This window comes from Schistocerca piceifrons, chromosome 5 (assembly GCF_021461385.2).
Source record: "Schistocerca piceifrons isolate TAMUIC-IGC-003096 chromosome 5, iqSchPice1.1, whole genome shotgun sequence".
NCBI lineage: Eukaryota > Metazoa > Arthropoda > Insecta > Orthoptera > Acrididae > Schistocerca > Schistocerca piceifrons.
This window is the reverse complement of record NC_060142.1, coordinates 335638751-335660934: the sequence shown is the minus strand read 5'-3', so window position 1 is coordinate 335660934 and position 22184 is coordinate 335638751. Positions and strand designations below refer to the sequence as shown.

The 22184-nt window shown below is 39.4% G+C and overlaps 2 protein-coding genes across 3 annotated transcripts in view; one reads left to right on the top strand and one right to left on the bottom strand.

The window, feature by feature from the left end:
* Positions 1 to 16001, bottom strand: part of LOC124798430 (pleckstrin homology domain-containing family F member 2) — a 138732-nt gene extending 122731 nt beyond the window's left edge. Inside the window, exons 1-3 of one of the 2 annotated variants that reach the window (XM_047261839.1) lie at positions 15914 to 16001; positions 15617 to 15681; positions 2071 to 2208 (exon numbers count right to left, since the gene is read on the bottom strand). In XM_047261839.1, coding sequence (XP_047117795.1) covers positions 2071 to 2208; positions 15617 to 15681; positions 15914 to 15929 — 219 coding nt within the window. In that variant the 5' untranslated portion in view covers positions 15930 to 16001. Of the gene's footprint in view, positions 1 to 2070; positions 2209 to 15616; positions 15682 to 15788; positions 15823 to 15913 lie in introns of those variants that run through there. The other variant, XM_047261838.1, reaches the window with a different exon arrangement.
* Positions 16002 to 16142: 141 nt separating this feature from the next.
* Positions 16143 to 22184, top strand: part of LOC124798393 (ribonuclease kappa-B) — a 28160-nt gene continuing 22118 nt past the window's right edge. Inside the window, exons 1-2 of the mRNA XM_047261770.1 lie at positions 16143 to 16330; positions 16412 to 16534. Coding sequence (XP_047117726.1) covers positions 16262 to 16330; positions 16412 to 16534 — 192 coding nt within the window. The 5' untranslated portion in view covers positions 16143 to 16261. The remainder of the gene's footprint in view (positions 16331 to 16411; positions 16535 to 22184) is intronic.

The following is a 22184-nucleotide window of genomic DNA, read 5'->3' as shown; positions in this document are numbered from 1 at the left end:
CATGGATTTAGCATGCAAACCGAAACCAAAATATATCAGAATATGCCACAAGAGTATGAAGAGAAAATATTATCTTTCCATCACTTCATTACTCAACATTGAAAGAAAACAAGTGTAGAACTAAGCCAAATAGCGAATATGGACGAAACTCCTCTGGCATTTGATATCCCAAGTAACATAACTGAAAGGCGCTGAAACTGTAACTATAAAAACAAGTGGACATGAAAAATTCACTCCACTGTTATCCTTTCACATTGTGTTGGCGGTATCAAACTTAATCCTATAATCATTTCTAAGTAAAATACAATGCCAAAACCTTCTGAAATATGGCGATGTGTTGTTGTTCATGTACATGCCAAACAGTGGATGGATTAAGCTGATATGAAATTATGGATTAACAGACAGAGTGAGAGAAGGACAGGTGCTTTATTGAAGAAGAGTTCTCTTTTTGTGCTGTATCAGTTTAGCAGTCAAAAACTGGAACAGAGAAATGCTTGCTGTTATTCCGGAAGGACTGACTTCACAATCGCAACCTCTTGATGATTCAATAAATATCTAAACCATTTACAGTGTACATGGGAGAGGAGCGAAACAAATAGACAATGGATGAAACCCAACACAAATTCACGCCAAAGGGAGCTTTAAAATTACCTGCAATCAAACAAGTATGTCAGTGGATAAAACAATTGTGGATCTAGAGTGAGAGAAGACATTATTGCTAAATCTTTCAAGAAGTGCAGCATAAGTAACCCTCTCAATGGCAGTGAAGACTGTCTTATATACGAAGAGGATGACAAAGAGGATGAAGAAAAGAAGAAGTAGAAGAAAGTTCAGATGATTCAGGCACTTTAAAGGTAAGTTCGACTTTATAAACTAATTTTTTTTTTGTCTGGTTTCGCAGTCTAGTAATAAACATGGTAAAAACGACTTAAAAAAAAAAACTTAAAAATCAAGTCTTATAGTCCATAGTGTCATATTTAGTCCTTAAAATATGGAAGACGTTGGGAGTTGCACAAAAAATCACTGTCACCTCTAACAAGATTTCACTTTCACGTTGGTTTGGCCAAAAGCTCTCAACCAAATTCTCACATTCCAGTGTAACCTACACACTACACTACACTACACTACAGATCAGTCCGTCACCATCACTTAGATATAATGTTCACATTCACTACCTTCATCAACCCAATCAAATTGTCACCTTCCAATCTAACAAACAACTCAGGCAGTGATACAGATCAGTCTGCCATCACAATGTAGATTCCACCTTTGAGACAAAATTATTAGAAATATTTCAACACAGACAGTATTAAAGTGCAGTCAGATACATAAAAAAAACTCATGTAAGCAGCAAAAGAAGAAAATGAAGAAAGGTCCGTCCACTCAACACTTGTAATTCATATAATTTTATCATCACAGCCAAGATTCATATTCCAGACAAAGGTGCTAAATTACAGAAATTTCAATATGTGTCAAAAGTAGAGTGTGAACAAATGCCATCCACAAAATACAATTAATTTGTACGGTACATTAGTGGCTTGAAGACAAGTTAACAGTTTCCAGAATGAGATTTTCACTCTGCAGCGGAGTGTGCGCTGATATGAAACTTCCTTACACATTAAAACTGTGTGTCGGACCGAGACTCGAACTCGGGACCTTTGCCTTTCGCGGGCAAGTGCTCTACCAACTGGGCTACCCAAGCACGACTCACACCCCGTCCTCACAGCTTTACTTCTGCCAGTACCTCGCCTACTACCTTCCAAACTTTACAGAACCTCCAAGGTTCGCAGGAGAGCTTCTGTAAAGTTTGGAAGGTAGGAGGCGAGGTACTGGCAGAAGTAAAGCTGTGAGGACGGAGCGTGAGTCGCACTTGGGTAGCTCAGTTGGTAGAGCACTTGCCCGCGAAAGGCAAAGGTCCCGAGTTCGAGTCTCGGTCCAGCACACAGTTTTAATCTGCCAGGAAGTTTCAAGTTAACAGTTATTCATTGGCTATTACATAATATCCTGCCACTGGTTGCCTCAAAACTGACATGGAGAGATGTGCAAACATCTGCTTTTAGCCTCTCTTACCTTTTTCTTGTTAATGACGATGTTGCCATAAACAAGTATGTCATTAAACAGGAAAAACTGTCGAGCTTTCGGTTTTTTGCGACACATCTTTGTAAGGACTCCTTCTCCTACTAGGACTCTCCCTGGCACTGCCAGTGGCTGGAACAGAGCAGATGTCATACTTTACAGAACGAAATTTAAAATTAACAGTGTATTACAACTGATCACAGATACTATGCCAGTACCATTAACACACACATATGGCAAAAACCATGTGACAAAATGTTCTTAGACGTTCAACCTGTCAAAGTCCACTTGCAATAGTGTAAAACAAATTTGTCCAGCTGAAAATTCAAGTAATATTTTTAATTTTACCAAATGAGCTTCATGGAAAATAAACATTCTAATTCTGTTGAGAGCGGCAATAAGATCATATTAGACACCTCCACAAATACATTACAGATCACTGTATTACTGAGATATCAAGAAATGATGCCATATATAACTTAACTGTGTGTCAATCACAAAACAGAAATTTGTGAAGGTGCTAGGATTATACAATACACTACAGATACCCAAAAAGTGATGTTGGCCTGATTTCTTTACATCTGCCAACTGAGTGCAAATTTTTTGTGGCTATCAGTTACTGAGGTAGCCCACATACTGTACTGAAAATCTACAGATGCATAATCCTAGTTGAATATAAAGTCAACACCGACCTCTTCCATCTATGACAAGTGTCATTCCATAGCATATTGAGGAAATTAGCTCTGTTACAGTGTTTTCTACATAAAAAAGGCCCAAAAATATTTGTGTGTTAAGCAGAAAAAAAAAAGAAAAAAAAGAGAGAGAGTTTAGGTGAGCTAAGTTCACATGTACGCCTGTCCTAAAATGAGGACGCTGTTTTGCCAGCAAACGTTGCAGTATCTTGGATTTGTGGAGAGTAAGTTTTCATTTATGTTGTATTTTCTCTACACATCCTTTGATCCTTGAAACAACAAACATATCACTGCATCATACAGAACTATTCATGTTACATCAGTCGCATAATCTATACATATCACGACAAAATCTAAAACTTTTGACCAAACAGTCGACATGTGCCCATCTAAGGTTGCTGCAACCATCTCCACTAGGACAAGCAAACCTATGGATGAACTGCAAACTACCTATGCAAGTAGAAGCCCTCCAAATATGGCACTCCCCTATGTGTCACATCAATGATGCTCTCCCAGAAAAAAAAATATTTGCTCACCAGTTAGAAAATCTGCAGGTATCACAGAAAATTTGGAGTTTCAGCCCAGCTGTATCGATCATCCTGTGGCAAGAAAAATGTTGCTGGAAATCTGTAGTGACAGCAACTCATCATTTCAAAATGAACAACTGTTGATTTTCACAACAGAGCACTTCTCCAAGTTACAATTCCTCATTGATATAAACACTGACAACCGAGTTTACCCTTCTTGTCTTTCACAGTTAATACCAATAGAATTTACATGTATGTTGCAACTGGATTTTTCGTCAAGACTTATGACCACATCATCTTGCCTCTCAAATTCAATCTTCAACATGAACTTATTTGGAGATTTATTATCGGCAACTAGCAATTCCCTATGGGTGCGGCACACCTGTATCATTCCATTGCTTCCTCCCAGATATTCACTATCAATGGTTACTTGACTCGACAACACATTTATCTAGTCATTAATACCTATGTAATGCCAACCTTGCTGGCAACAAAATGACTGATGGTGATTCACTACTTCCCTGAGGTTACAAATCTGTTGCCTAGACCAGCACTGACAAGACACTCAATGGCAAACCATCCCATAACTACATGAGGACCACCAGTCCATGCATAGCCTCATCAGCTGCTTGCAGACAAGCTCATGACTGCAAAGCAAAAGTTCTCTTTCATGCTAGCACAAGACATCTGTCATCCTTCAGATAGCAAGGGCTTTGCTACTCTACAATGTCACTTAGAAGAGCAGCAAGTGCAACTCTTGTGCAGACTTTGGCTATCTTATCACCAGAAGAATACTCTAGCGTCACTCTGGGCCACATACTGAGCTGAGGATTTTTCTATGAAATTCATGGAAACACAATTTCCTTCATGATCAACAATATCCAAGTTTTTTATCATACAACCATTGCACCAAGAAGGTATACCCAAAATCAATGTTTGCACTCCACTCAGACTTTACAAATTTCTTCAAATGCCATTCAGACTATGTAATGCCTCTCTCACTTTCCAGCAATAGGGTTAGGTTAGTGTTTTTTAACGTCCCGTCGACAACAAGGTCATTAGAGACGGAGCGCAAGCTCGGGTTAGGGAAGGATGGGGAAGGAAATTGGCCGTGCCCTTTCAAAGGAACCATCCCGGCATTTGCCTGAAACGATTTAGGGAAATCACGGAAAACCTAAATCAGGATGGCTGGAGACGGGATTGAACTGTCGTCCTCCCGAATGCGAGTCCAGTGTGCTAACCACTGTGCCACCTCGCTCGGTTTCCAGCAATACATGGATGAAATAACTAGAGACTTAAAGAATTCTGTTATGTCAATATCGATGAGCGATTTATAATGCAGTCTAGTAGCAGTGCATCTAGCCTACCAACAGCAGACGTTCACAAGACTGTGAGAACACAGCTTACTGATTAGCATGCCAAAATCAGTGGAAGTAAAATTCCTAGTATATTTTATCAATTTGCAATGAATCCTGCCACCTCAAGACAGTGTGGAAGTTATTTATTAGTTTCCACAATCCACAGTCACACATAAATTAGGGTCATTTCATAAAGAGTGGTTTAGAAATTCCTGCAGGTCCATCATGTATTTCGCTGAAATTTTGTGTGAACTTTCACACATATTTCCAATGAATATTGATAAAGTTTCATGATCACCAATTCAGAGACATTCATTTGTTTCCCATAATGCAGCTTTCAACAGTGCACCACTGAGTTTTCAGCAACTTTTGAGACATATCACCTTGTTGCTGTTGTCTTCAGTCCTGAGACTGGTTTGATGCAGCTCTCAATGCTACTCTCTCCTGTGCCAGCTTCTTCATCTCCCAGTACCTACTGCAACCTAAATCCTTCTGTATCTGTTTAGTGTATTCATCTCTTGGTCTCCCTCTACGATTTTTACCCTCCACGCTGCCCTCCAAAATGCTAAATTTGTGATCCCCTCATGCCTCAGAACATGTCCTACCAACCGGTCCCTTCTTCTTGTCAAGTTGTGCCACAAACTCCTCTTCTCCCCAATTTCATTCAATACCTCCTCATTAGTTATATGATCTACCCATCTAATCTTCAGCATTCTTCTGTAGCATCACATTTCCAATGCTTCTATTCTCTTCTTTTCCAAATTATTTATCGTCCATGTTTCACTTCCGTACGTGGCTACACTCCACACAAATACTTTCAGAAACGACTTCCTTACACTTAAATCTATACTCAATGTTAACAAATTTCTCTTCTTCAGAAACACTTTCCTTGCCATTGCCAGTCTACATTTTATATCCTCTCTACTTCGACCATCATCAGTTATTTTGCTCCCCAAACAGCAAAACTTCTTTACTATTTTAAGCGTCTCATTTCCTAATCTAATTCCCTCAGCATCACCCAACTTATTTCGACTACATTCCATTATCCTTGTTTCGCTTTTGTTGATGTTCATCTTATATCCTCCTTTCAAGACACTGTCCATTCCGTCCAACTGCTCTTCCAAGTCCTTTGCTGTCCCTGACAGAATTACAATGTCATCGGCGAACCTCAACATTTTTATTTCTTCTCTATGGATTTTAATACCTACTCCAAATTTTTCTTTTGTTTCCTTTACTGCTTGTTCAATATACAGATTGAATAACATTGGGGACAGACTACAACCCCGTCTCACTCCCTTCCCAACCACTGCTTCCCTTTCATGCCCCTCGACTCTTATAATTGTCATCTGGTTTCTGTACAAATTGTAAATAGCCTTTTGCTCCCTGTATTTTCCTCCTGCCATCTTTAGAATTTGAAAGAGAGTACTCCAGTCAACATTGTCAAAAGCTATCTCTAAGTCTACAAATGCTAGAAATGTAGGTTTGCCTTTACTTAATCTACCTTCTAAGATAAGTCGTATGGTCAGGATTGTCTCACGTGTTCCAACATTTCTGCGGAATCCAAACTGATCTTCCCCGAGGTCGGCTTCTACCAGTTTTTCCATTCGTCTGTAAATAATTCGCATTAGTATTTTGCATCTGTGACTTATTAAACTGATAGTTCGTTAATTTTCACATCTGTCAATACCTGCTTTCTTTGGGATTGGAATTATTACATTCTTCTTGAAGTCTGAGGGTATTTCGCCTGCCTCATACATCTTGCTCACCGGATGATAGAGTTTTGTCAGGACTGACTCTCCCAAGGCCGTCAGTAGTTCTAATGGAATATTGTCTACTCCCGGGGCCTTGTTTCAACTCAGGTCTTTCAGTGCTCTGTCAAACTCTACACGCAGTATCATCTCTCCCATTTCATCTTCATTGATGTCCTCTTTCATTTGCATAATACTGTCCTCAATTACATCACCCTTGTACAGACCCTCTATATACTCCTTCCATCTCTCTGCTTTCCCTTCTTTGCTTAGAACTGGGTTTCCATCTGAGCTCTTGATATTCATACAAGTGGCTCTCTCTTCTCCAAATGTCTCTTTAATTTTCCCGTAGGCAGTATCTATCCTAGCCCTAGTGAGATAAGCCTCTAAATCCTTACATTTGTCCTTTAGCCATCCCTGCTTAGCCATTTTGCACTTCCTGTCGATCTCATTTTTGAGACGTTTGTATTCCTTTTTGCCTGGTTCATTTGCTGCACTTTTATATTTTCGTGTTTCATCAATTAAATTCAATATTTCTTCTGTTACCCAAGGATTTCTACTAGCCCTTGTCTTTTTACCTACTTGATCCTCTGCTGCCTTCACTACTTCATCCCTCAGAGCTACCCATTCTTCTTCTACTGTATTTCTTTCCCCCATTCCTGTGAATTGTTCCCTTATGCTCTCCCTGAAACTCTCTACAACCTCTGGTTTAGTCAGTTTATCCAGGTCCCATCTCCTTAAATTCCCACCTTTTTGCAGTTTCTTCAGTTTTAATCTACACTTCATAACCAATAGATTGTGGTCAGAGTCCACATCTGCCCCTGGAAATGTCTTACAATTTAAAACCTGGTTCCTAAATCTCTGTCTTACCATTATATAATCTATCTGATACCTTCTAGTATCTCCAGGATTCTTCCATGTATACAACCTTCTTTTATGATTCTTGAACCAGGTGTTAGCTATGATTAAGTTATGCTCTGTGCAAAATTCTACCAGACGGCTTCCTCTTTCATTTCTCTCCCCCAATCCATATTCACTCACTATGTTTCCTTCTCTCCCTTTTCCTACTCTCAAATTCCAGTTACCCATGACTATTAAATTTTTGTCTCCCTTCACTACCTGAATAATTTCTTTTATCTGATCATACGTTTCTTCAATTTCTTCGTCATCTGCAGAGCCAGTTGGCATATAAACTTGTACTACTGTAGTAGGCGTGGGCTTCGTGTCTATCTTGGCCACAATAATAAGTTCACTATGCTGCTTGTAGTAGTTTACCCGCACACCTTTTTTTTTTTTTTTATTCATTATTAAACCTACTCCTGCATTACCCCTATTTGATTTTGTATTTATAACGCTGTATTCACCTGACCAAAAGTCTTGTTCCTCCTGCCACCGAACTTCACTAATTCCCACTATATCTAACTTTAACCTATACATTTCCCTTTTTAAATTTTCTAACCTACCTGCCCGATTAAGGGACCTGACATTCCACGTTCCGATCCATAGAACGCCAGTTTTCTTTCTCCCAATAACGACATCCTCCTGAGTAGTCCCCGCCCGGAGATCCAAATGGGGGACTATTTTACCTCCGGAATATTTTACCCAAGAGGACGCCATCATCATTTAACCATACAGTAAAGCTGCATGCCGTCGGGATAAATTACAGCTGTAGTTTCCCCTTGCTTTCAGCCATTCGCAGTACCAGCACAGCAAGGCCATTTTGGTTAGTGTTACAAGGCCAGATCAGTCAATCATCCAGACTGTTGCCCCTGCAACTACTGAAAAGGCTGCTGCCCTCTTCAGGAACCACACGTTTGTCTGGCCTCTCAACAGATACCCCTCCGTTGTGGTTGCACCTACGGTACGGCCATCTGTATCGCTGAGGCACGCAAGCCTCCCCACCAATGGCAAGGTCCATGGTTCATGGGGGTAGGCATATCACCTTAGGAAATATTTTCATGAAAGAATTAAAACTAGGCCATCTTTTAAAATGTTTTGTGTGCTCTAAAGTGAAATAAAAAATATATATTTCAGGTAAAAAAGTGAAGTTTAGCTTTTTACGTCTCAAAAGGTAAGTGTGTGGTAACCCGAAGCTTTGTACGTGATAACTTACAAGTGTAAGGTCTCCAAATATAAAATTTCATTCCCCCACTGCTTTCCAATAGTTGACCAATTGAGGGCAAAGCTGATGATATTTGTAAAGCACCAAAAATCGGTATTTTCAGCACATTTTTACAAAAAAGTATATCCTGCAAACTCTTTTACATAGTTTTCATTAGAAAGCCCTTGATCTAAACTACCTAAAAAACTGATTTGGTTTTGCAATGTGAGCATATACAGTCCCAAAAACTAATGCAAGGCACAGAAGCAGTGAAAATACATGCTTATTCCACTAGTACTCAAATGAAATCTGACATTTCTTATTGTTTTATAACTGTTTAATATCCTCTGGGGAAGGTAACATTAAAAAAGTAGGTTTGCCTTTCCTTAATCTATCTTACTAGTAGTAGGGTCAGTATTGCTTCATGTGTTCCTAAATTTCTACAGAATCCAAACTTATCTTCCCCCAGGTCAGCTTCCACCAGTTTTTCCTTCATCTATAAATAATCTGTGTTAGTATTTTGCAATGGTGACTTATTAAACTGATAGTTTGATAATTTTCACAACTGTCACCACCTGCTTTCTTTGGAATTTGAATTATTAAATTATTCTTGAAGTTTTGAGGGTATTTCAGCTACCTCATAGATCTTGCTCACCAGATGGTAGAGTTTTGTCAGGACTGGCTCTCCCAAGGCTGTCAGTAGTTCTAATGGAATGTTGTCTACTCCTGGGGCCTTGTTTCAACTTAGGTCTTTCAGTGCTCTGTCAAATTCTTTACACAGTATCATATCTCCCATCTCATCTTCATCTATATCCTCTTCCATTTCAATAATATTGCCCTCAAGTGTAACGCCCTTGTATAGACCCTCTATATACTACTTTCACCTTTCAGCTATCCCTTCTTTGCTTAGGACTGGTTTACCATCTGAGCTCTTGATATTCGTACAGGTGGTTCTCTTTTCTCCAAAGGTCTCTCTAATTTTCCTGTAGGTGTCATCTATCTGACCCCTAGTGATAAATGCTTCTACATCCTTACATTTGTCCTCTAGCCATTCTTGGTTAGCCATTTTCACTTTCTGTCGATCTTATTTTTGAGACGTTTGTATTCCTTTTTCCCAGTGCCTGCTTCATTTAATACATTTTTATATTTTCTCCTTTCATCTATTAAATTCAATATCTCTTATGTTACCCAAGGATTTCTACTAGTCCTCGTCCTTTTACATAATTGATCCTATGCTGCCTTCACTATTTCATCTCTCAAAGTTACCCATTCTTCTTCTACTGTACCCCTTTCCCCTGTTCTTGTCAATTGTATCCTAATGCTCCCTCTGAAGCTCTCTACAACCTCTTGTTCTTCAGTTTTTCCAGGTCCCATCTCCTTAAATTCCTACCTTTCTGCAGTTTCTTCAGTTTTAATCTACAGTTCATCACCAATAAATTATAGTCAGTGTCTACATCTGCCCCTGGAAATATCTTACAATTTAAAACCTGGTTCCTCAATCTCTGTCTTGCCATTATATAATCGATCTGAAACCTTCTGGTGTCTCCAGGTCTCTTCCAAATATACAACCTCCTTTCATGATTCATGATATTACCAATTTTTTTAAACCATGAACTCAATTTTGACCCAACATGTATGCAAACTCTGTGAGTGCTGATGGTAGGGAAGACATAGCATTCAATCCTCATGTCCACTAAATAATGTTACACATTTTTACTTGTGAGAATGGTGGAATTTTCATTTTGAAAGATGCAATCATTCACTGGGATACTGTCATCTAGATGGTTTCACAGGAAATATGAATTACCTCCCTACTCAGTGTGACCGTAAGCTTTAGAGAACATGTTAATATCAGTGTTCAGATTATTTTGTCTAATGCCTTTACCATGACTGAAATAACAACTTGCACATGCCATAGTCAATGTCTGATATGATCTGTTTCTTTTTTTAATTAAATCATGAGGTTAAGGAGGTGGATGTGTGAAGATAAGTGATCAGTTTGTATTGTCGAAAGTAACAACAAATTCGCTCTGAATCTTACATGCATATGCGCTGTCAACCTCTGCACATGGGCAGCCCATTGTAAACTTTAGCCTAAAATACTAATGGGCAGGTTTCATGTGATTGAGGAAAATATTACATTTGTAATCTGGGGCATGCCTGGCAAAATGATAAGTTAAAGAAAAATACCTGTACTTTCAGGACACAATTAGGTTGATTACTGTCATGCTGGACTATAGCACTAGATGTGTGATGAAATGAGGATACAACAGTGCTACCTAAAACATCTTTGACATTCAATGGTTTCTTAAGGCACCACATACCCCTACATCTGTTGTTCATTCAAAACTGTGGTTAAACTGTCAACTTGAACACCAACACAATATCGGGTTGTTAATTCCTGATCTTACAAATCAAACTTTAAAACAATGATTGACTTACAATATCATGGTGGACAGAACTTTTGGAAACGTTATGATGTTGGCATGTAACTGTTGGGGATATGTGAACAAACAAGATATGATGTGCAGAGTGCATTAGACTCTATGGAATATACATGTTCCGTGTTTGATGACGGCGCAACGTAATTTAATTTGGTAGTCAATTGTATTAAAATGTGTTGTGCAAATAAAGCATAAGTTTATTTTGTCCCTTAAATAGTTGTTACCTATCATTTAGCTGTGTTAATCTGCATAAACTACAACAGGTTATGGGCCCAGGTACTGGATTGCGCAAAAGGTGTGCGGAAGTTCGTATAAATTTGGATTGTGTATGCTATACGAAGAAGAAAATAACTGTAAAATGAGTACACCACAGATACCGCAAACAGAGCGGCTTGTAGGGAGTAAAAATTACGCGACCTGGATATTTGCTGTTGAGGCGTATTTGCACTTGAATGACTTATGGGACATCACAAACAGTAAATTGGCACCTATGGAATCAAGTTTTGCTACTAAGGATATGAAGGCGAAATCAAAACTAAACATTTTGATTGATCCAGTGAATTATGTTCACACAGAAAAGACTACGTCAGCAAAGGAGGTACGGGGCAAACTGAAAAACACATTTGAAGATGGTGGTTTAACCAGAAAAGTAGGATTACTGCATGACCTGATAACCACAAGATTGAATAAGTGAAAAGCATGGATGAATATGTGAATAAAATAATTTCAATCTCCAATTGTCTGAGGAATATTCGTTTTGAAATTGTGTTTGAATGGATTGGAACTTTATTGTTAGCTCGACTACCAGAGAAAAATTTGCCAATGATTATGGGTTTGGATATTTAAATGGAACTGCTGATTATAAGTTAAAATATTCTAAAACTGGAAAATTTGGAAGTATACAGTGTTGCAGACTGGGGAAATTAGTTGGAAAGCAGACATTCCAACACGAAGTTATTTTAGACTAATGGGAGGATTGATACCATGGTCTTGTAAGAGACAAAGAATTGTTGCTTTGAGTACAGTAGAAGCGGAATATATGGCCTTGTCCTCCACTATCCAAGAAGCTCTTTGGATCCATACACTGATGAGTGAAATAGAATCTCCTCCAACATTAAAGCTAACTGTGGAATTTTGGGAAATACGGAAGTATCCGATCCCACCCATCTCTTTTGACCTGTGACATCACAAATATGGCGGAAACGACTATAAACCACGATTCCAATATGGCACATATAAAGTCGTTACATACACATTATAAAGACGAAAATACATAAAAAAAACACACACACACACGTTTCACAAAAAGCATAATGACACTAACGGGACAAGCGCTGGAAATTTGGGTTTTTTTGGTGGGGACAAACTAAATATAAAGAAATTTAGACACCCACCCCCATACAAAACCACGCAAAACGACGAAGAAAAACCGACAACACGAAACTCCCCAAATTCCACTAAACACAGTATCATCTGGGATCGGACACTTCCGCTGAGCTATATAGCACAACAGCAGCTCCCGAGCCCATAAATTGGGACCAAACACTTCCCTTGACCTACACAGCTCAAAAACATCTCCCGATACCAATACCAACAGCCAGAACCACACATTGTGATAAAACACTTCCCTCGACCCCAACACACAACACATACACTAAAAACAAAAAAATAAAACCTTACCACAAAAAAGTTCCAGCGCCACAAACTAGGTTGGCCACCACAATCACACACAGGCACACACCCAGACTCCCCCCCCCCCCACACACACACACACACACAACCGCACAACCACAGACCAACGAAAAAATACTCAACCAAAAGAAAGACCCGACCCACCCGCACCTCACCCCCCCCCCCCGCCAACCAACCCAACCTCCCCCCTCACCCAAAAATAAAAAAAAAACCATAAACAAAAACCAAATGCAACATAAAAAAATTCTCAATCACACATTACAACTCAACAAAAACTTCACCAAAATAGATCCTCCACAACTAAAATACAAACGAACACCCCGCCCCCCCTCCCTCCCTCTCTCTCTCTCTCTCTCTCTCTCTCTCTCTCTCTCTCTCTCTCTCTCACACACACACACACAGTCTAACTTAAAATAAACCACCCACCCCATCCTGAGCCGCAGCCAGCCACCCAGCCACCCACCCACCCTAACCAACCACTTTCGGCCTATACATTTTACTAACAGCCATTAAAAAAAAAAAAAAACAGAAAACACAATAGCCCTCAGGGACACTCTTCCGCCAACAGTACTCATCTAAATGAGACTGAAGGTTGGAAGAGCGCCTCTCCCCCTCCCAAAAACTGACTTAACAGCCCCCCACATCCCCTCTATTGTATTTGTGCAAGCCCCTGTCTCATAACTTTTTAAACTCTAAGCTATGGTTAATGACTACATGATTGAATCCTCTCTCACCCAACCCCCTATATGAAGAAAATGCATCTGAAACTACTGTGGACCCCGGTTCTATGTACTCCTCAAGTAACCCCACTAATTCCGCCTTAGATCTCCCTTCCACAACCCTAAAAACACATTCAGAACACTCCTCCTCCTCCTCCCCCCCCCCCCCCCCGGCCCCCGGAACAACATCCCCACCACACCTAGACACCAACCACAGACTTACCCCTCCCATACTTCCTTTTCCCAAACTGCGACTCGTCCACTTCCACAACCACCCCATGCCGGCCCAACTTACGCCTGTACTTAATAAACTCAGAACACACTTCACAGCAAAAAGAAAACCAATCAAGCACACTCCTCTCACTCACACCAGTCTCAAGTGCACAAAAACTGTGTGAGGACCTATAACAAAAATAATAAGTAATCAGTAAAATCTCGCGCATGCCCAACCTACACTTCTCAAAACAGGAACCACACCATATGGAACGTCAAATGTCATCCTTTCGACAGCGCCACATATAACAGTCCCTGGACCGAGATGCCAGGACTTCAGTCAGCTTCATTTCTTGCCCACAAATGGAGCACTTCACGATCCCAGCAAGTAACCCAAACAGCTGTAAAAACTTTATCAGCTCCAAAACGGTATTTCCCATTATATCATGCAGATGCGCACTATTTAATTTTATCCTTCATATCTATTCCTGAACAAAAACAACAACCAATTAATTTACTCAAATTATGACACGAGCTTCACACAAAACCACTAAATTGTTAACTCACTGAAATGAATTCCACTACAAACACAGCCAACACTCGAACAATTCTGTATAATGAGCAAGACTAAACTGAGCCCATTACACCACACAAACGAAAGTCTTTAACATACCACCAGAGAGCGCAACAAACCACAACACGACAACATCTACAAACACGTCACACTCACAAACCAAACTCCACGCCGTCATGACGTTACACACCACAAGACCCTTACGTCACAGACCAAAGCCGATGGGTGGGATAGGAAGCTTCTGTCGACCCAGCATCACTTTATAAGACATCATCATGTGGAAGAGTGGAATATAATCCTCAGTTATCTATGCACAGAAGAAATGTTATCTGATCTCCTAACTAAGCCTCTCAGTAAAGACAAATTTCAGAAGCTGGTGAAACACTATGGTTTAACCTGGAATGTATAGTGTTGAGTATCTGAAAAGTATTATTTCAGGGGTGAGCGTTGGGGATATGTGAACAAACATTTTTCAGCTTGCATAGTGGTGCACAAGATATGACAAGCAGAGTGCATTACACTCTATTGAATATAAATGTTCCGCGTTTGTTGAAGGGGCAACATAATATAATTTAGTAGTCAAATGTATTAATATGTGTTGAGCGAATAAAGCATAAGCTTATTTTGTCCCTTAAATAGTTGTTACCTATCATTTAGCTGTATTAATCTGCATAAACTACAACAGTAACTGAAGTGACAGCTACATTTCTGCCTACAGTTCATAGTGTTAAACAAATGGTAGTTGCAATGACATCATCTCTGGTAGTTATTGCTGCTACAAGCTTTTAGAAAAAGTGCACATTGCTAAAAGCTACAACTGCAAAGCAGATGACAACAAAGTCACAGACTTATTTCAAGATATGCTTGTGCACTTATTGAAGTACAAATCACATGGAAGCAATTTTCACAGTACTAGATACTGGAATGTTGCTTCTCTGGTTTGACTGTTTTAATGTGTCAACTACAATTGTGTGGCGTGATGAAGGGCAACTGGTAGTTAACAGTTTCAAAAGCCAATAAACGGATGGCTCAGACCAAAATAATATGGTGAATGGCTCAGACCAAAATAATATGGCGAATAATGCTACAAAAACATATTTAGCACCTTAACACAAAATTGTTCAAGACAGAAATTGTTCTACTCTGGCATAAGTTTTTTTTTATTGAGCAAAGCGTGGCGTGTATCTATCATTCGGTCTGTATTACTCTTTCCATTTCTCTTGAGTTTTTCACCCTTGCTCATCAATGTGTAACCTAGTGACTACTTGTTACCCTGTACGGTATTCATACTCTTGTAAATATCTTACTCTCTTATCGGAGCTATCGCGTAAACGTCTTCAGTTTGCGTAGCTCTGTCATCAAAAATCTTTTGACAGAAGATTCTAGATTGCGGCGCCTGTTTTTCCTTATTATCCAAATCAACACGCATCATATTTGGTGACATTAGTTGTATGGGTAAGAAATAATCTTACCTGTCCCGAACTGCCGAAGCAGCTCTCCACCATGGCAATGCGTCGCGCATTAGCTTCACTGTTAACTAGAAACATTACACATTATTACTGACAGTTTTAAACTGCTCACACCCATAACATTAGGAAAAAGACTTCAAATTACACCATCTCTTCTAAGTACTAAGAAACGCACAAGTATCTTTTATTGACATAAAGAAAGCCTAATCGCAGCATGCGTATGAAAAACATCCATAAAAACTTGAAATTCCAAATTGTGTTATCATATTCTATAACAGAAACAATCACAAGAATCCTTACCCAGCCTATCGACCATGTTTCGTTCCTACACCTCATACCAAAGATTCACAGAACTATGTACAACATTGACTCACTCCAATAAACATTTTCATTGAGAAAATAGTTAACTACTGATTATACATTAAAAAACCTTAAAATTATTTTCTCGCTATGGAAGCATATTTTCAAGTTACTAATATGATTCATTTAATTTCACATTTTGGACAAACCCGAGGGTTCGAGACTATAGATCACATGAGTAACAAGTGAAGGCGTAACCAACCCAGATACATTTCATGGGCATAGACGGGAGTTGAGGAAGAAGTTTTTTTATTAAACTTTGAACAACGGGGAAGTATAGTGTTAATAATGAAGTTCTGTGGACCAAAACTGTCACTCTGCGGACTTATTATAAGCGTGTGGGGTATCATACAACTTGTAAGTTTCATTACTGCTCTTTTTTCAATGAAGGCGATCAGCTGTTCTCTACGTAAAAACTTCTGCGTTAAATTTTTGCAGGTACTTATGGGTATATTTTATTATGTACGGAGTGTGGCATTGGCAGATGATCTTCCTGGTGTTGAAAAGGAATTTGAGAATCTTAGCGAGTTCTATGCTGCTGCTGATGCAGGGTACTTGCAGGTACAAATGGCCGTTTGTTACATTATTTCTAACTTCAGATTTTCTTAGAATATTGTTTACTTTCTACACTGTGCAACCTTTCATTTGATGTATACAGCACGAGAGACTAGTTAAAATCTCTTCTAGAATAGTTTCATTCATGGGACACTTGTGACAATACCGAAAGTCAAGATAACATTCTCACTGTGAAAAAGTGTTCTGACTTGTGGATTCTGAGCTGTCGTTGATGGATTCTGAGCTGTCATTGATGTATCGTGACTGCAACGCAATCCTGTAAATGAAAATAGTAGCTCAAATGAATTCTGAAAATTGCAGGACATATTTTGCAAGAGATTTAATTGTGCTACATAATGGATAAATATATTTAACATGTTTTCACGTATAAAGCATATTATTGTATAAGCAGCAAAGTAAAACAGCATGTATTAAGGTATAAACGATAAAATGTCAATGTAAGTAATCTGCTTCTGCCCAAAGTCGGAATGTAGGTCACATGACTTAAAACTTTGCATTGAATATTATCATCTGGTAGCCACAAAAATTCCCATCACCATGAAAGAAAATTTGGGTAAGAGTTGCATAGCTCCAACCCCCCCTTTTTTTCATATTTGTTATATAATTTGTAAAATACTCATCGCAGATTGGGGTACCGAGCGAGGTGGCGCAGTGGTTAGCACACTGGACTCGCATTCAGGAGGACAACGGTTCAATCCCGTGTCCGGCCATCCTGATTTAGGTTTTCCGTGATTTCCCTAAATCACTCCAGGCAAATGCCGGGATGGTTCCTTTGAAAGGGCACGGCAGACTTCCTTACCCATCCTTCCCTAATCCGATGAGACCGATGACCTCGCTGTCTGGTCTCCTTCCCCCAAAATATAATAAAAAACAAACAGGATTGGGGTATCGTATAATACCACATTCCCAGAACGTACTTACATAAACTCACAACCAAATTATCACCTTTCAACCAAATCTTAGAACTCAGGCTATGCTGTAGGTCAATCTGTTACCACAAAGATGTTTTGGAGCAAGGGGACAGGGCAAAATTTGTGTGCAGTAGATTTTGCGTATAATAAATGTGTAGTAGAGGTGATATCAGTTGCTTTAGTATAATAGATTATCAGTCTTAGCAATGTGTATCTATGTCAAGTTGGAAGTAGTCAATGGAAGATAGCATGTGGTAACCATTGACCAAATGTTAATCAGTTATGTCTTCGTGCATATTGTCATTTCTGTTATTAGTATAAAATAATCTCCACTAACTCACTGTGTCCACACCCTCTACCAAACAGTCTCCCCTTCGCTATCCTGTCACTCCCTCCCATTCCATGCCTTCATGTCATCATCATTGTGCCCCACGCAAACTCACTGGCTCAGGTGCCAAAGTGCTACATTACATCCCATATACCTGCTGCCCCCACCTCTCACATTCCCATCCTGCCCAAAAGCTGCCAAGCTCAGGGCCACTGGCTACCCCTCCCCAACCCGTCCTCCCATTTCCTGCCTTTGTCTTTCTTCACCCACCCTTTACAAAACAACCCCTTACTAGAGTCCACTGACCATACTACAACCTTGGAATTGCGTGCTCAGGTGGCACTGTTTGTGTGCGTACACTTCCTTATTTTCTGGAAGCTTGCTAGTTTTCGTTTTATTCTTGTCTGTTTCTCGATGACTCGTTGCTTCTGCTGTTTTTGACCCTGCAAATGAAGTGTTTTCCATAAAAAATTCACAATAGCATTTGGTTAATGTTGTTGTTACGTTATTATTTCAAACACCATCAAAATGAAAATGTCATTACGCAATTGGCTATAGAAGTAAGCTATTTTTGCCACTACAACTTCCCATAATACTCTGTGACAGGCATTACTTACACATCCTTAAAGACGTGTGTGTACAGCCTCTCATAAATTTTTACCTCGGACTGATCTGTAGTGTGGCACAACCTCTAACAGATTAAAAGGGACAGTGTTGCCAACAAATATGAGGTATTAAAATATTTACAAATCTTGTTACGGAACAATATTTTACAAGTATTGGACATACTGAGCTGTTTATAACTTCCAGTCTGAGAATGTTGTGGATCATAGCAAATGAATGAATTTGTAGGTTCTGTATTTCTTTCTCAGCATATGGTCTAAAGCTTAAGTTGGACTCTCAACTCTATTGTTTCTCCTGAAATGCTAGTCCAGAAGCATAACAGGAAAGCTCCATTGGAGGTTAGAAGGCATAAAGAGAAGCAAGTGAAAAGTTGAAATTTAGAAGCAGTTATTTCGAACTGTCTGTATTTAACAGAAGGTGTAAAAGAAAAACAGATGCTAGTTAACATAGTTATAACCTATTTCTTCCTGTTATTGTACATTTATTCCAGAAATGAAAGAATAGGTTGATGGTATTAACTACACAATGTTTTCACATGTCATGAAAAAAAATCACAATCAAAAAGATTGTGTTAAATTAAAAGTAGTGTTGAGATAGCAGTCGTCCAAATCTATCAAATGATTAACCAGTAAAAAATCTGTGTTAGAAAAAATAGTTTGCAGAGCATTATTGCAAACAAGAAACATTTAGGCCAAACTGATTTAGTCATCGTAGAAAAATTAAGAACACAATAGCGAACATGCATAACAACAATGATTTACAGTGATACTCTACAAGGAAAAAAGGGAAAATCCAAGACACTCGATAACCAAAGATTAATATATCAAGGAGCTCATGAGGAGTGTGACGTAAATTGCTATTCCTTCACTCTGCCTCAACGCTACGTAATTTTTATGTACAACTTTTCATATTCCTAATCCTTGTGACATGTTTTCAGTTTTTTGTTTTCATAAGGAATTTGTAAAAATATCAGTTAACTGATTTTCTGAAGCGGTATGCTTGGCATCTATTTTCCTTGTCAAGTGTAAGTTTGTAACAAACTCGTGCTTAACATCTATGTGTTTTAGCCCCTTATGTCCCTGTTTACAGGGAGATGCAATACAAGACTGATTGTCTTCATAAGTCAAGTTTTTCATTTTTCAAAATTTTTAGGTCTTGGAATAGCATCTCAAACCACAAATATTCTCCAGCACAACTGCAAGTGATGCAAATTCTGCTTCTGTATAAGAAAAAGCTACAGTACTGTTTTTTTAGTTCCCCAATTTAGTGTTACCGAAGAGCTTGATAGCGTAGCCTGATGAGTTTTGTGTCTGCACTGTTGGCCCCCGGCATCAACATAAACTACTACATCAGTAAACACTTCCGGGCTAAGTTGCCGTGGTCGATCTGTAGAACTTCTTCTCCCTGACGTTTCGTTCTCAACTACGGAGAACATCTTCCGAGGTGAGTCAACGACTGGCTGCTAGGAGCTGGGGCAGCCACTTATATGGATATCGTAGGGGGTGCCACCGCGCGTCACGTGGCGTCGATGTGCAGCTATCTCTGGCTATTGTCTGTTCTCCCCATTGCAGGCAATCGATTGTCACGTGATTGATGCAACGTTGACCGCCATATCTTATCCAATTTTAATCCTCCTTCTTTACGATTAAAATTGTATTGATGTTTGTGGATTTCAATTGCCTCTCGTGTATAATAGTGCGACGTCCTCGCTAGCACGCTTGTTTCACCAAATTTTATTTCATGATCTCCATCCTTAAAAACATGTTCCGCTACAGCCGATTTGTCGATATGTCCCAAGCGACAGTTTCTTTTGTGCTTCCTACAGAAGATAAAAAGTATCTTTGTAAAACGGAGGCTTATCCTCAGAGATTATATGGATTACCAAAGATACAGAAGCCTGATGTTCCTCTGAGACCAATAGTCAGCGCAATTGGAGCTCCTACCCAAGAACTACCCAGACACCTTGCTTCTTTGTTACAACCTTACATAGGCAAAACTGAGAGTCATATTAAAAACTCTCTACACTTCATTGAGAAATTGAGGGAACTTACTGTTGGTCCTAATGACATCCTTGTCAGTTTTGATATAGTGTCTTTGTTCATGATGGTTCCAGTTGATGAAGGTCTCTCCCATATAGCCGATATGTTCCCTATTGATATAGTAGCCTTGTTCCAACACTGTCTATCCTCGACCTATTTTCAGTACAATGGTGAATTTTATGAACAGATCGAAGGGGTAGCCATGGGAAGTCCCCTAAGTCTCGCAATTGTGAATTTATGCATGGAATATTTTGAACATCAAGCACTGCAGTCGGCCAAAAAAAGCCCTTCGAAGTGGTATCAGTATGTGGATGATACCTTTGTAATATGGAATCATGAGGAAGAAGACTTAATGATTTCCTGGTACACTTAAATAGTATCAACCCAAAGATTAATTTACTATGGAGAAGGAGAAGAATGGACAACTTAACTTCTTGGATGTATCAGTTATCAAACGGGCAGATGGGACCTTAGGCCATAAGGTCTACAAGAAAGGTACACATACTGATCGCTACCTCCATAAGAACTCGAACCACCCTAGGCAGAAGAAGGGGGTCATAAAAACACTAGTGGATAGGGCCAATAATATTTGTGAACCAGGCTACTTACAAGAAGAACTAAATCATTTACGAATGGCCTTTGCGAAAAATCGTTATACGAAAAACGAGATTAACCGAGCACTTCACCCAAATAGAAAAATGCTGGAAAAGTATTTCTTTCTTTCATCCATAACATCACGGATCGCATTGGGAAAGTACTAGCCAAGTTTCAGGTAGAAACCATTTTTAGACCTACTAAGAAAATTAGTGAATGCCTAAGATCAACAAAAGATGCTCATCACCCCCTAGTCACCCCAGGGGTATATAAAATTCCGTGTAGTTGTGGCAGGGTTTACATAGGAACTACAAAAAGAAGCATCAATACACGGTTGACGGAGCACAAAAGAAACTGTCGCTTGGGACATATCGACAAATCGGCAGCAGCGGAACATGTTTTTAAGGATGGAGATCATGAAATAAAATTTGGTGAAACAAGCGTGCTAGCGAGGACGTCGCACTATTATACACGAGAGGCAATTGAAATCCACAAACATCAATACAATTTTAATCGTAAAGAAGAAGGATTAAAATTGGATAAGATATGGCGGTCGACGTTGCATCAATCACGCGACAATCGATTGCCTGCAATCGAGAGAACAGTCGATAGCCAGAGATAGCTGCACATCGACGCCACGTGACGTGCGGTGGCGCCCCCTACGATATCCATATAAGCGGCGGCCCCAGCTCTTAGCAGCCAGTCGTTGGCTCACCTCGGAAGATGTTCTCCGTAGTTGAGAACAAAACGTCAGGGAGAAGAAGTTCTATAGATCGACCACGGCAACTTAGCCCGGAAGTGTTTATTGATGAAGATGCCGGCCGCGAAAGCCTACATGGAATGATAAACTACTACAGTTTCATTGTTCTCTTCAGTTTTGTAATTCACCCTATAACCCACTCTATCTTTTATGTATGAGGGAGAGTCAAATGAAAACCTTAAATATTTTTTTAAATATTATTTATTGTGCAGAAGTGGTACAAAGCTGTATCACTTTTCAACATAATCTCCCCCATGTTCAATGCAAGTCCTCCAGCACTTACAAAGTGCATAAATTCCTTTAGAAAAAAAAAATTCTTTTGGTAGTCTGCACAACCCCTCGTGCACCATGTGGCGTACCTCTTCATCAGAACGGATCT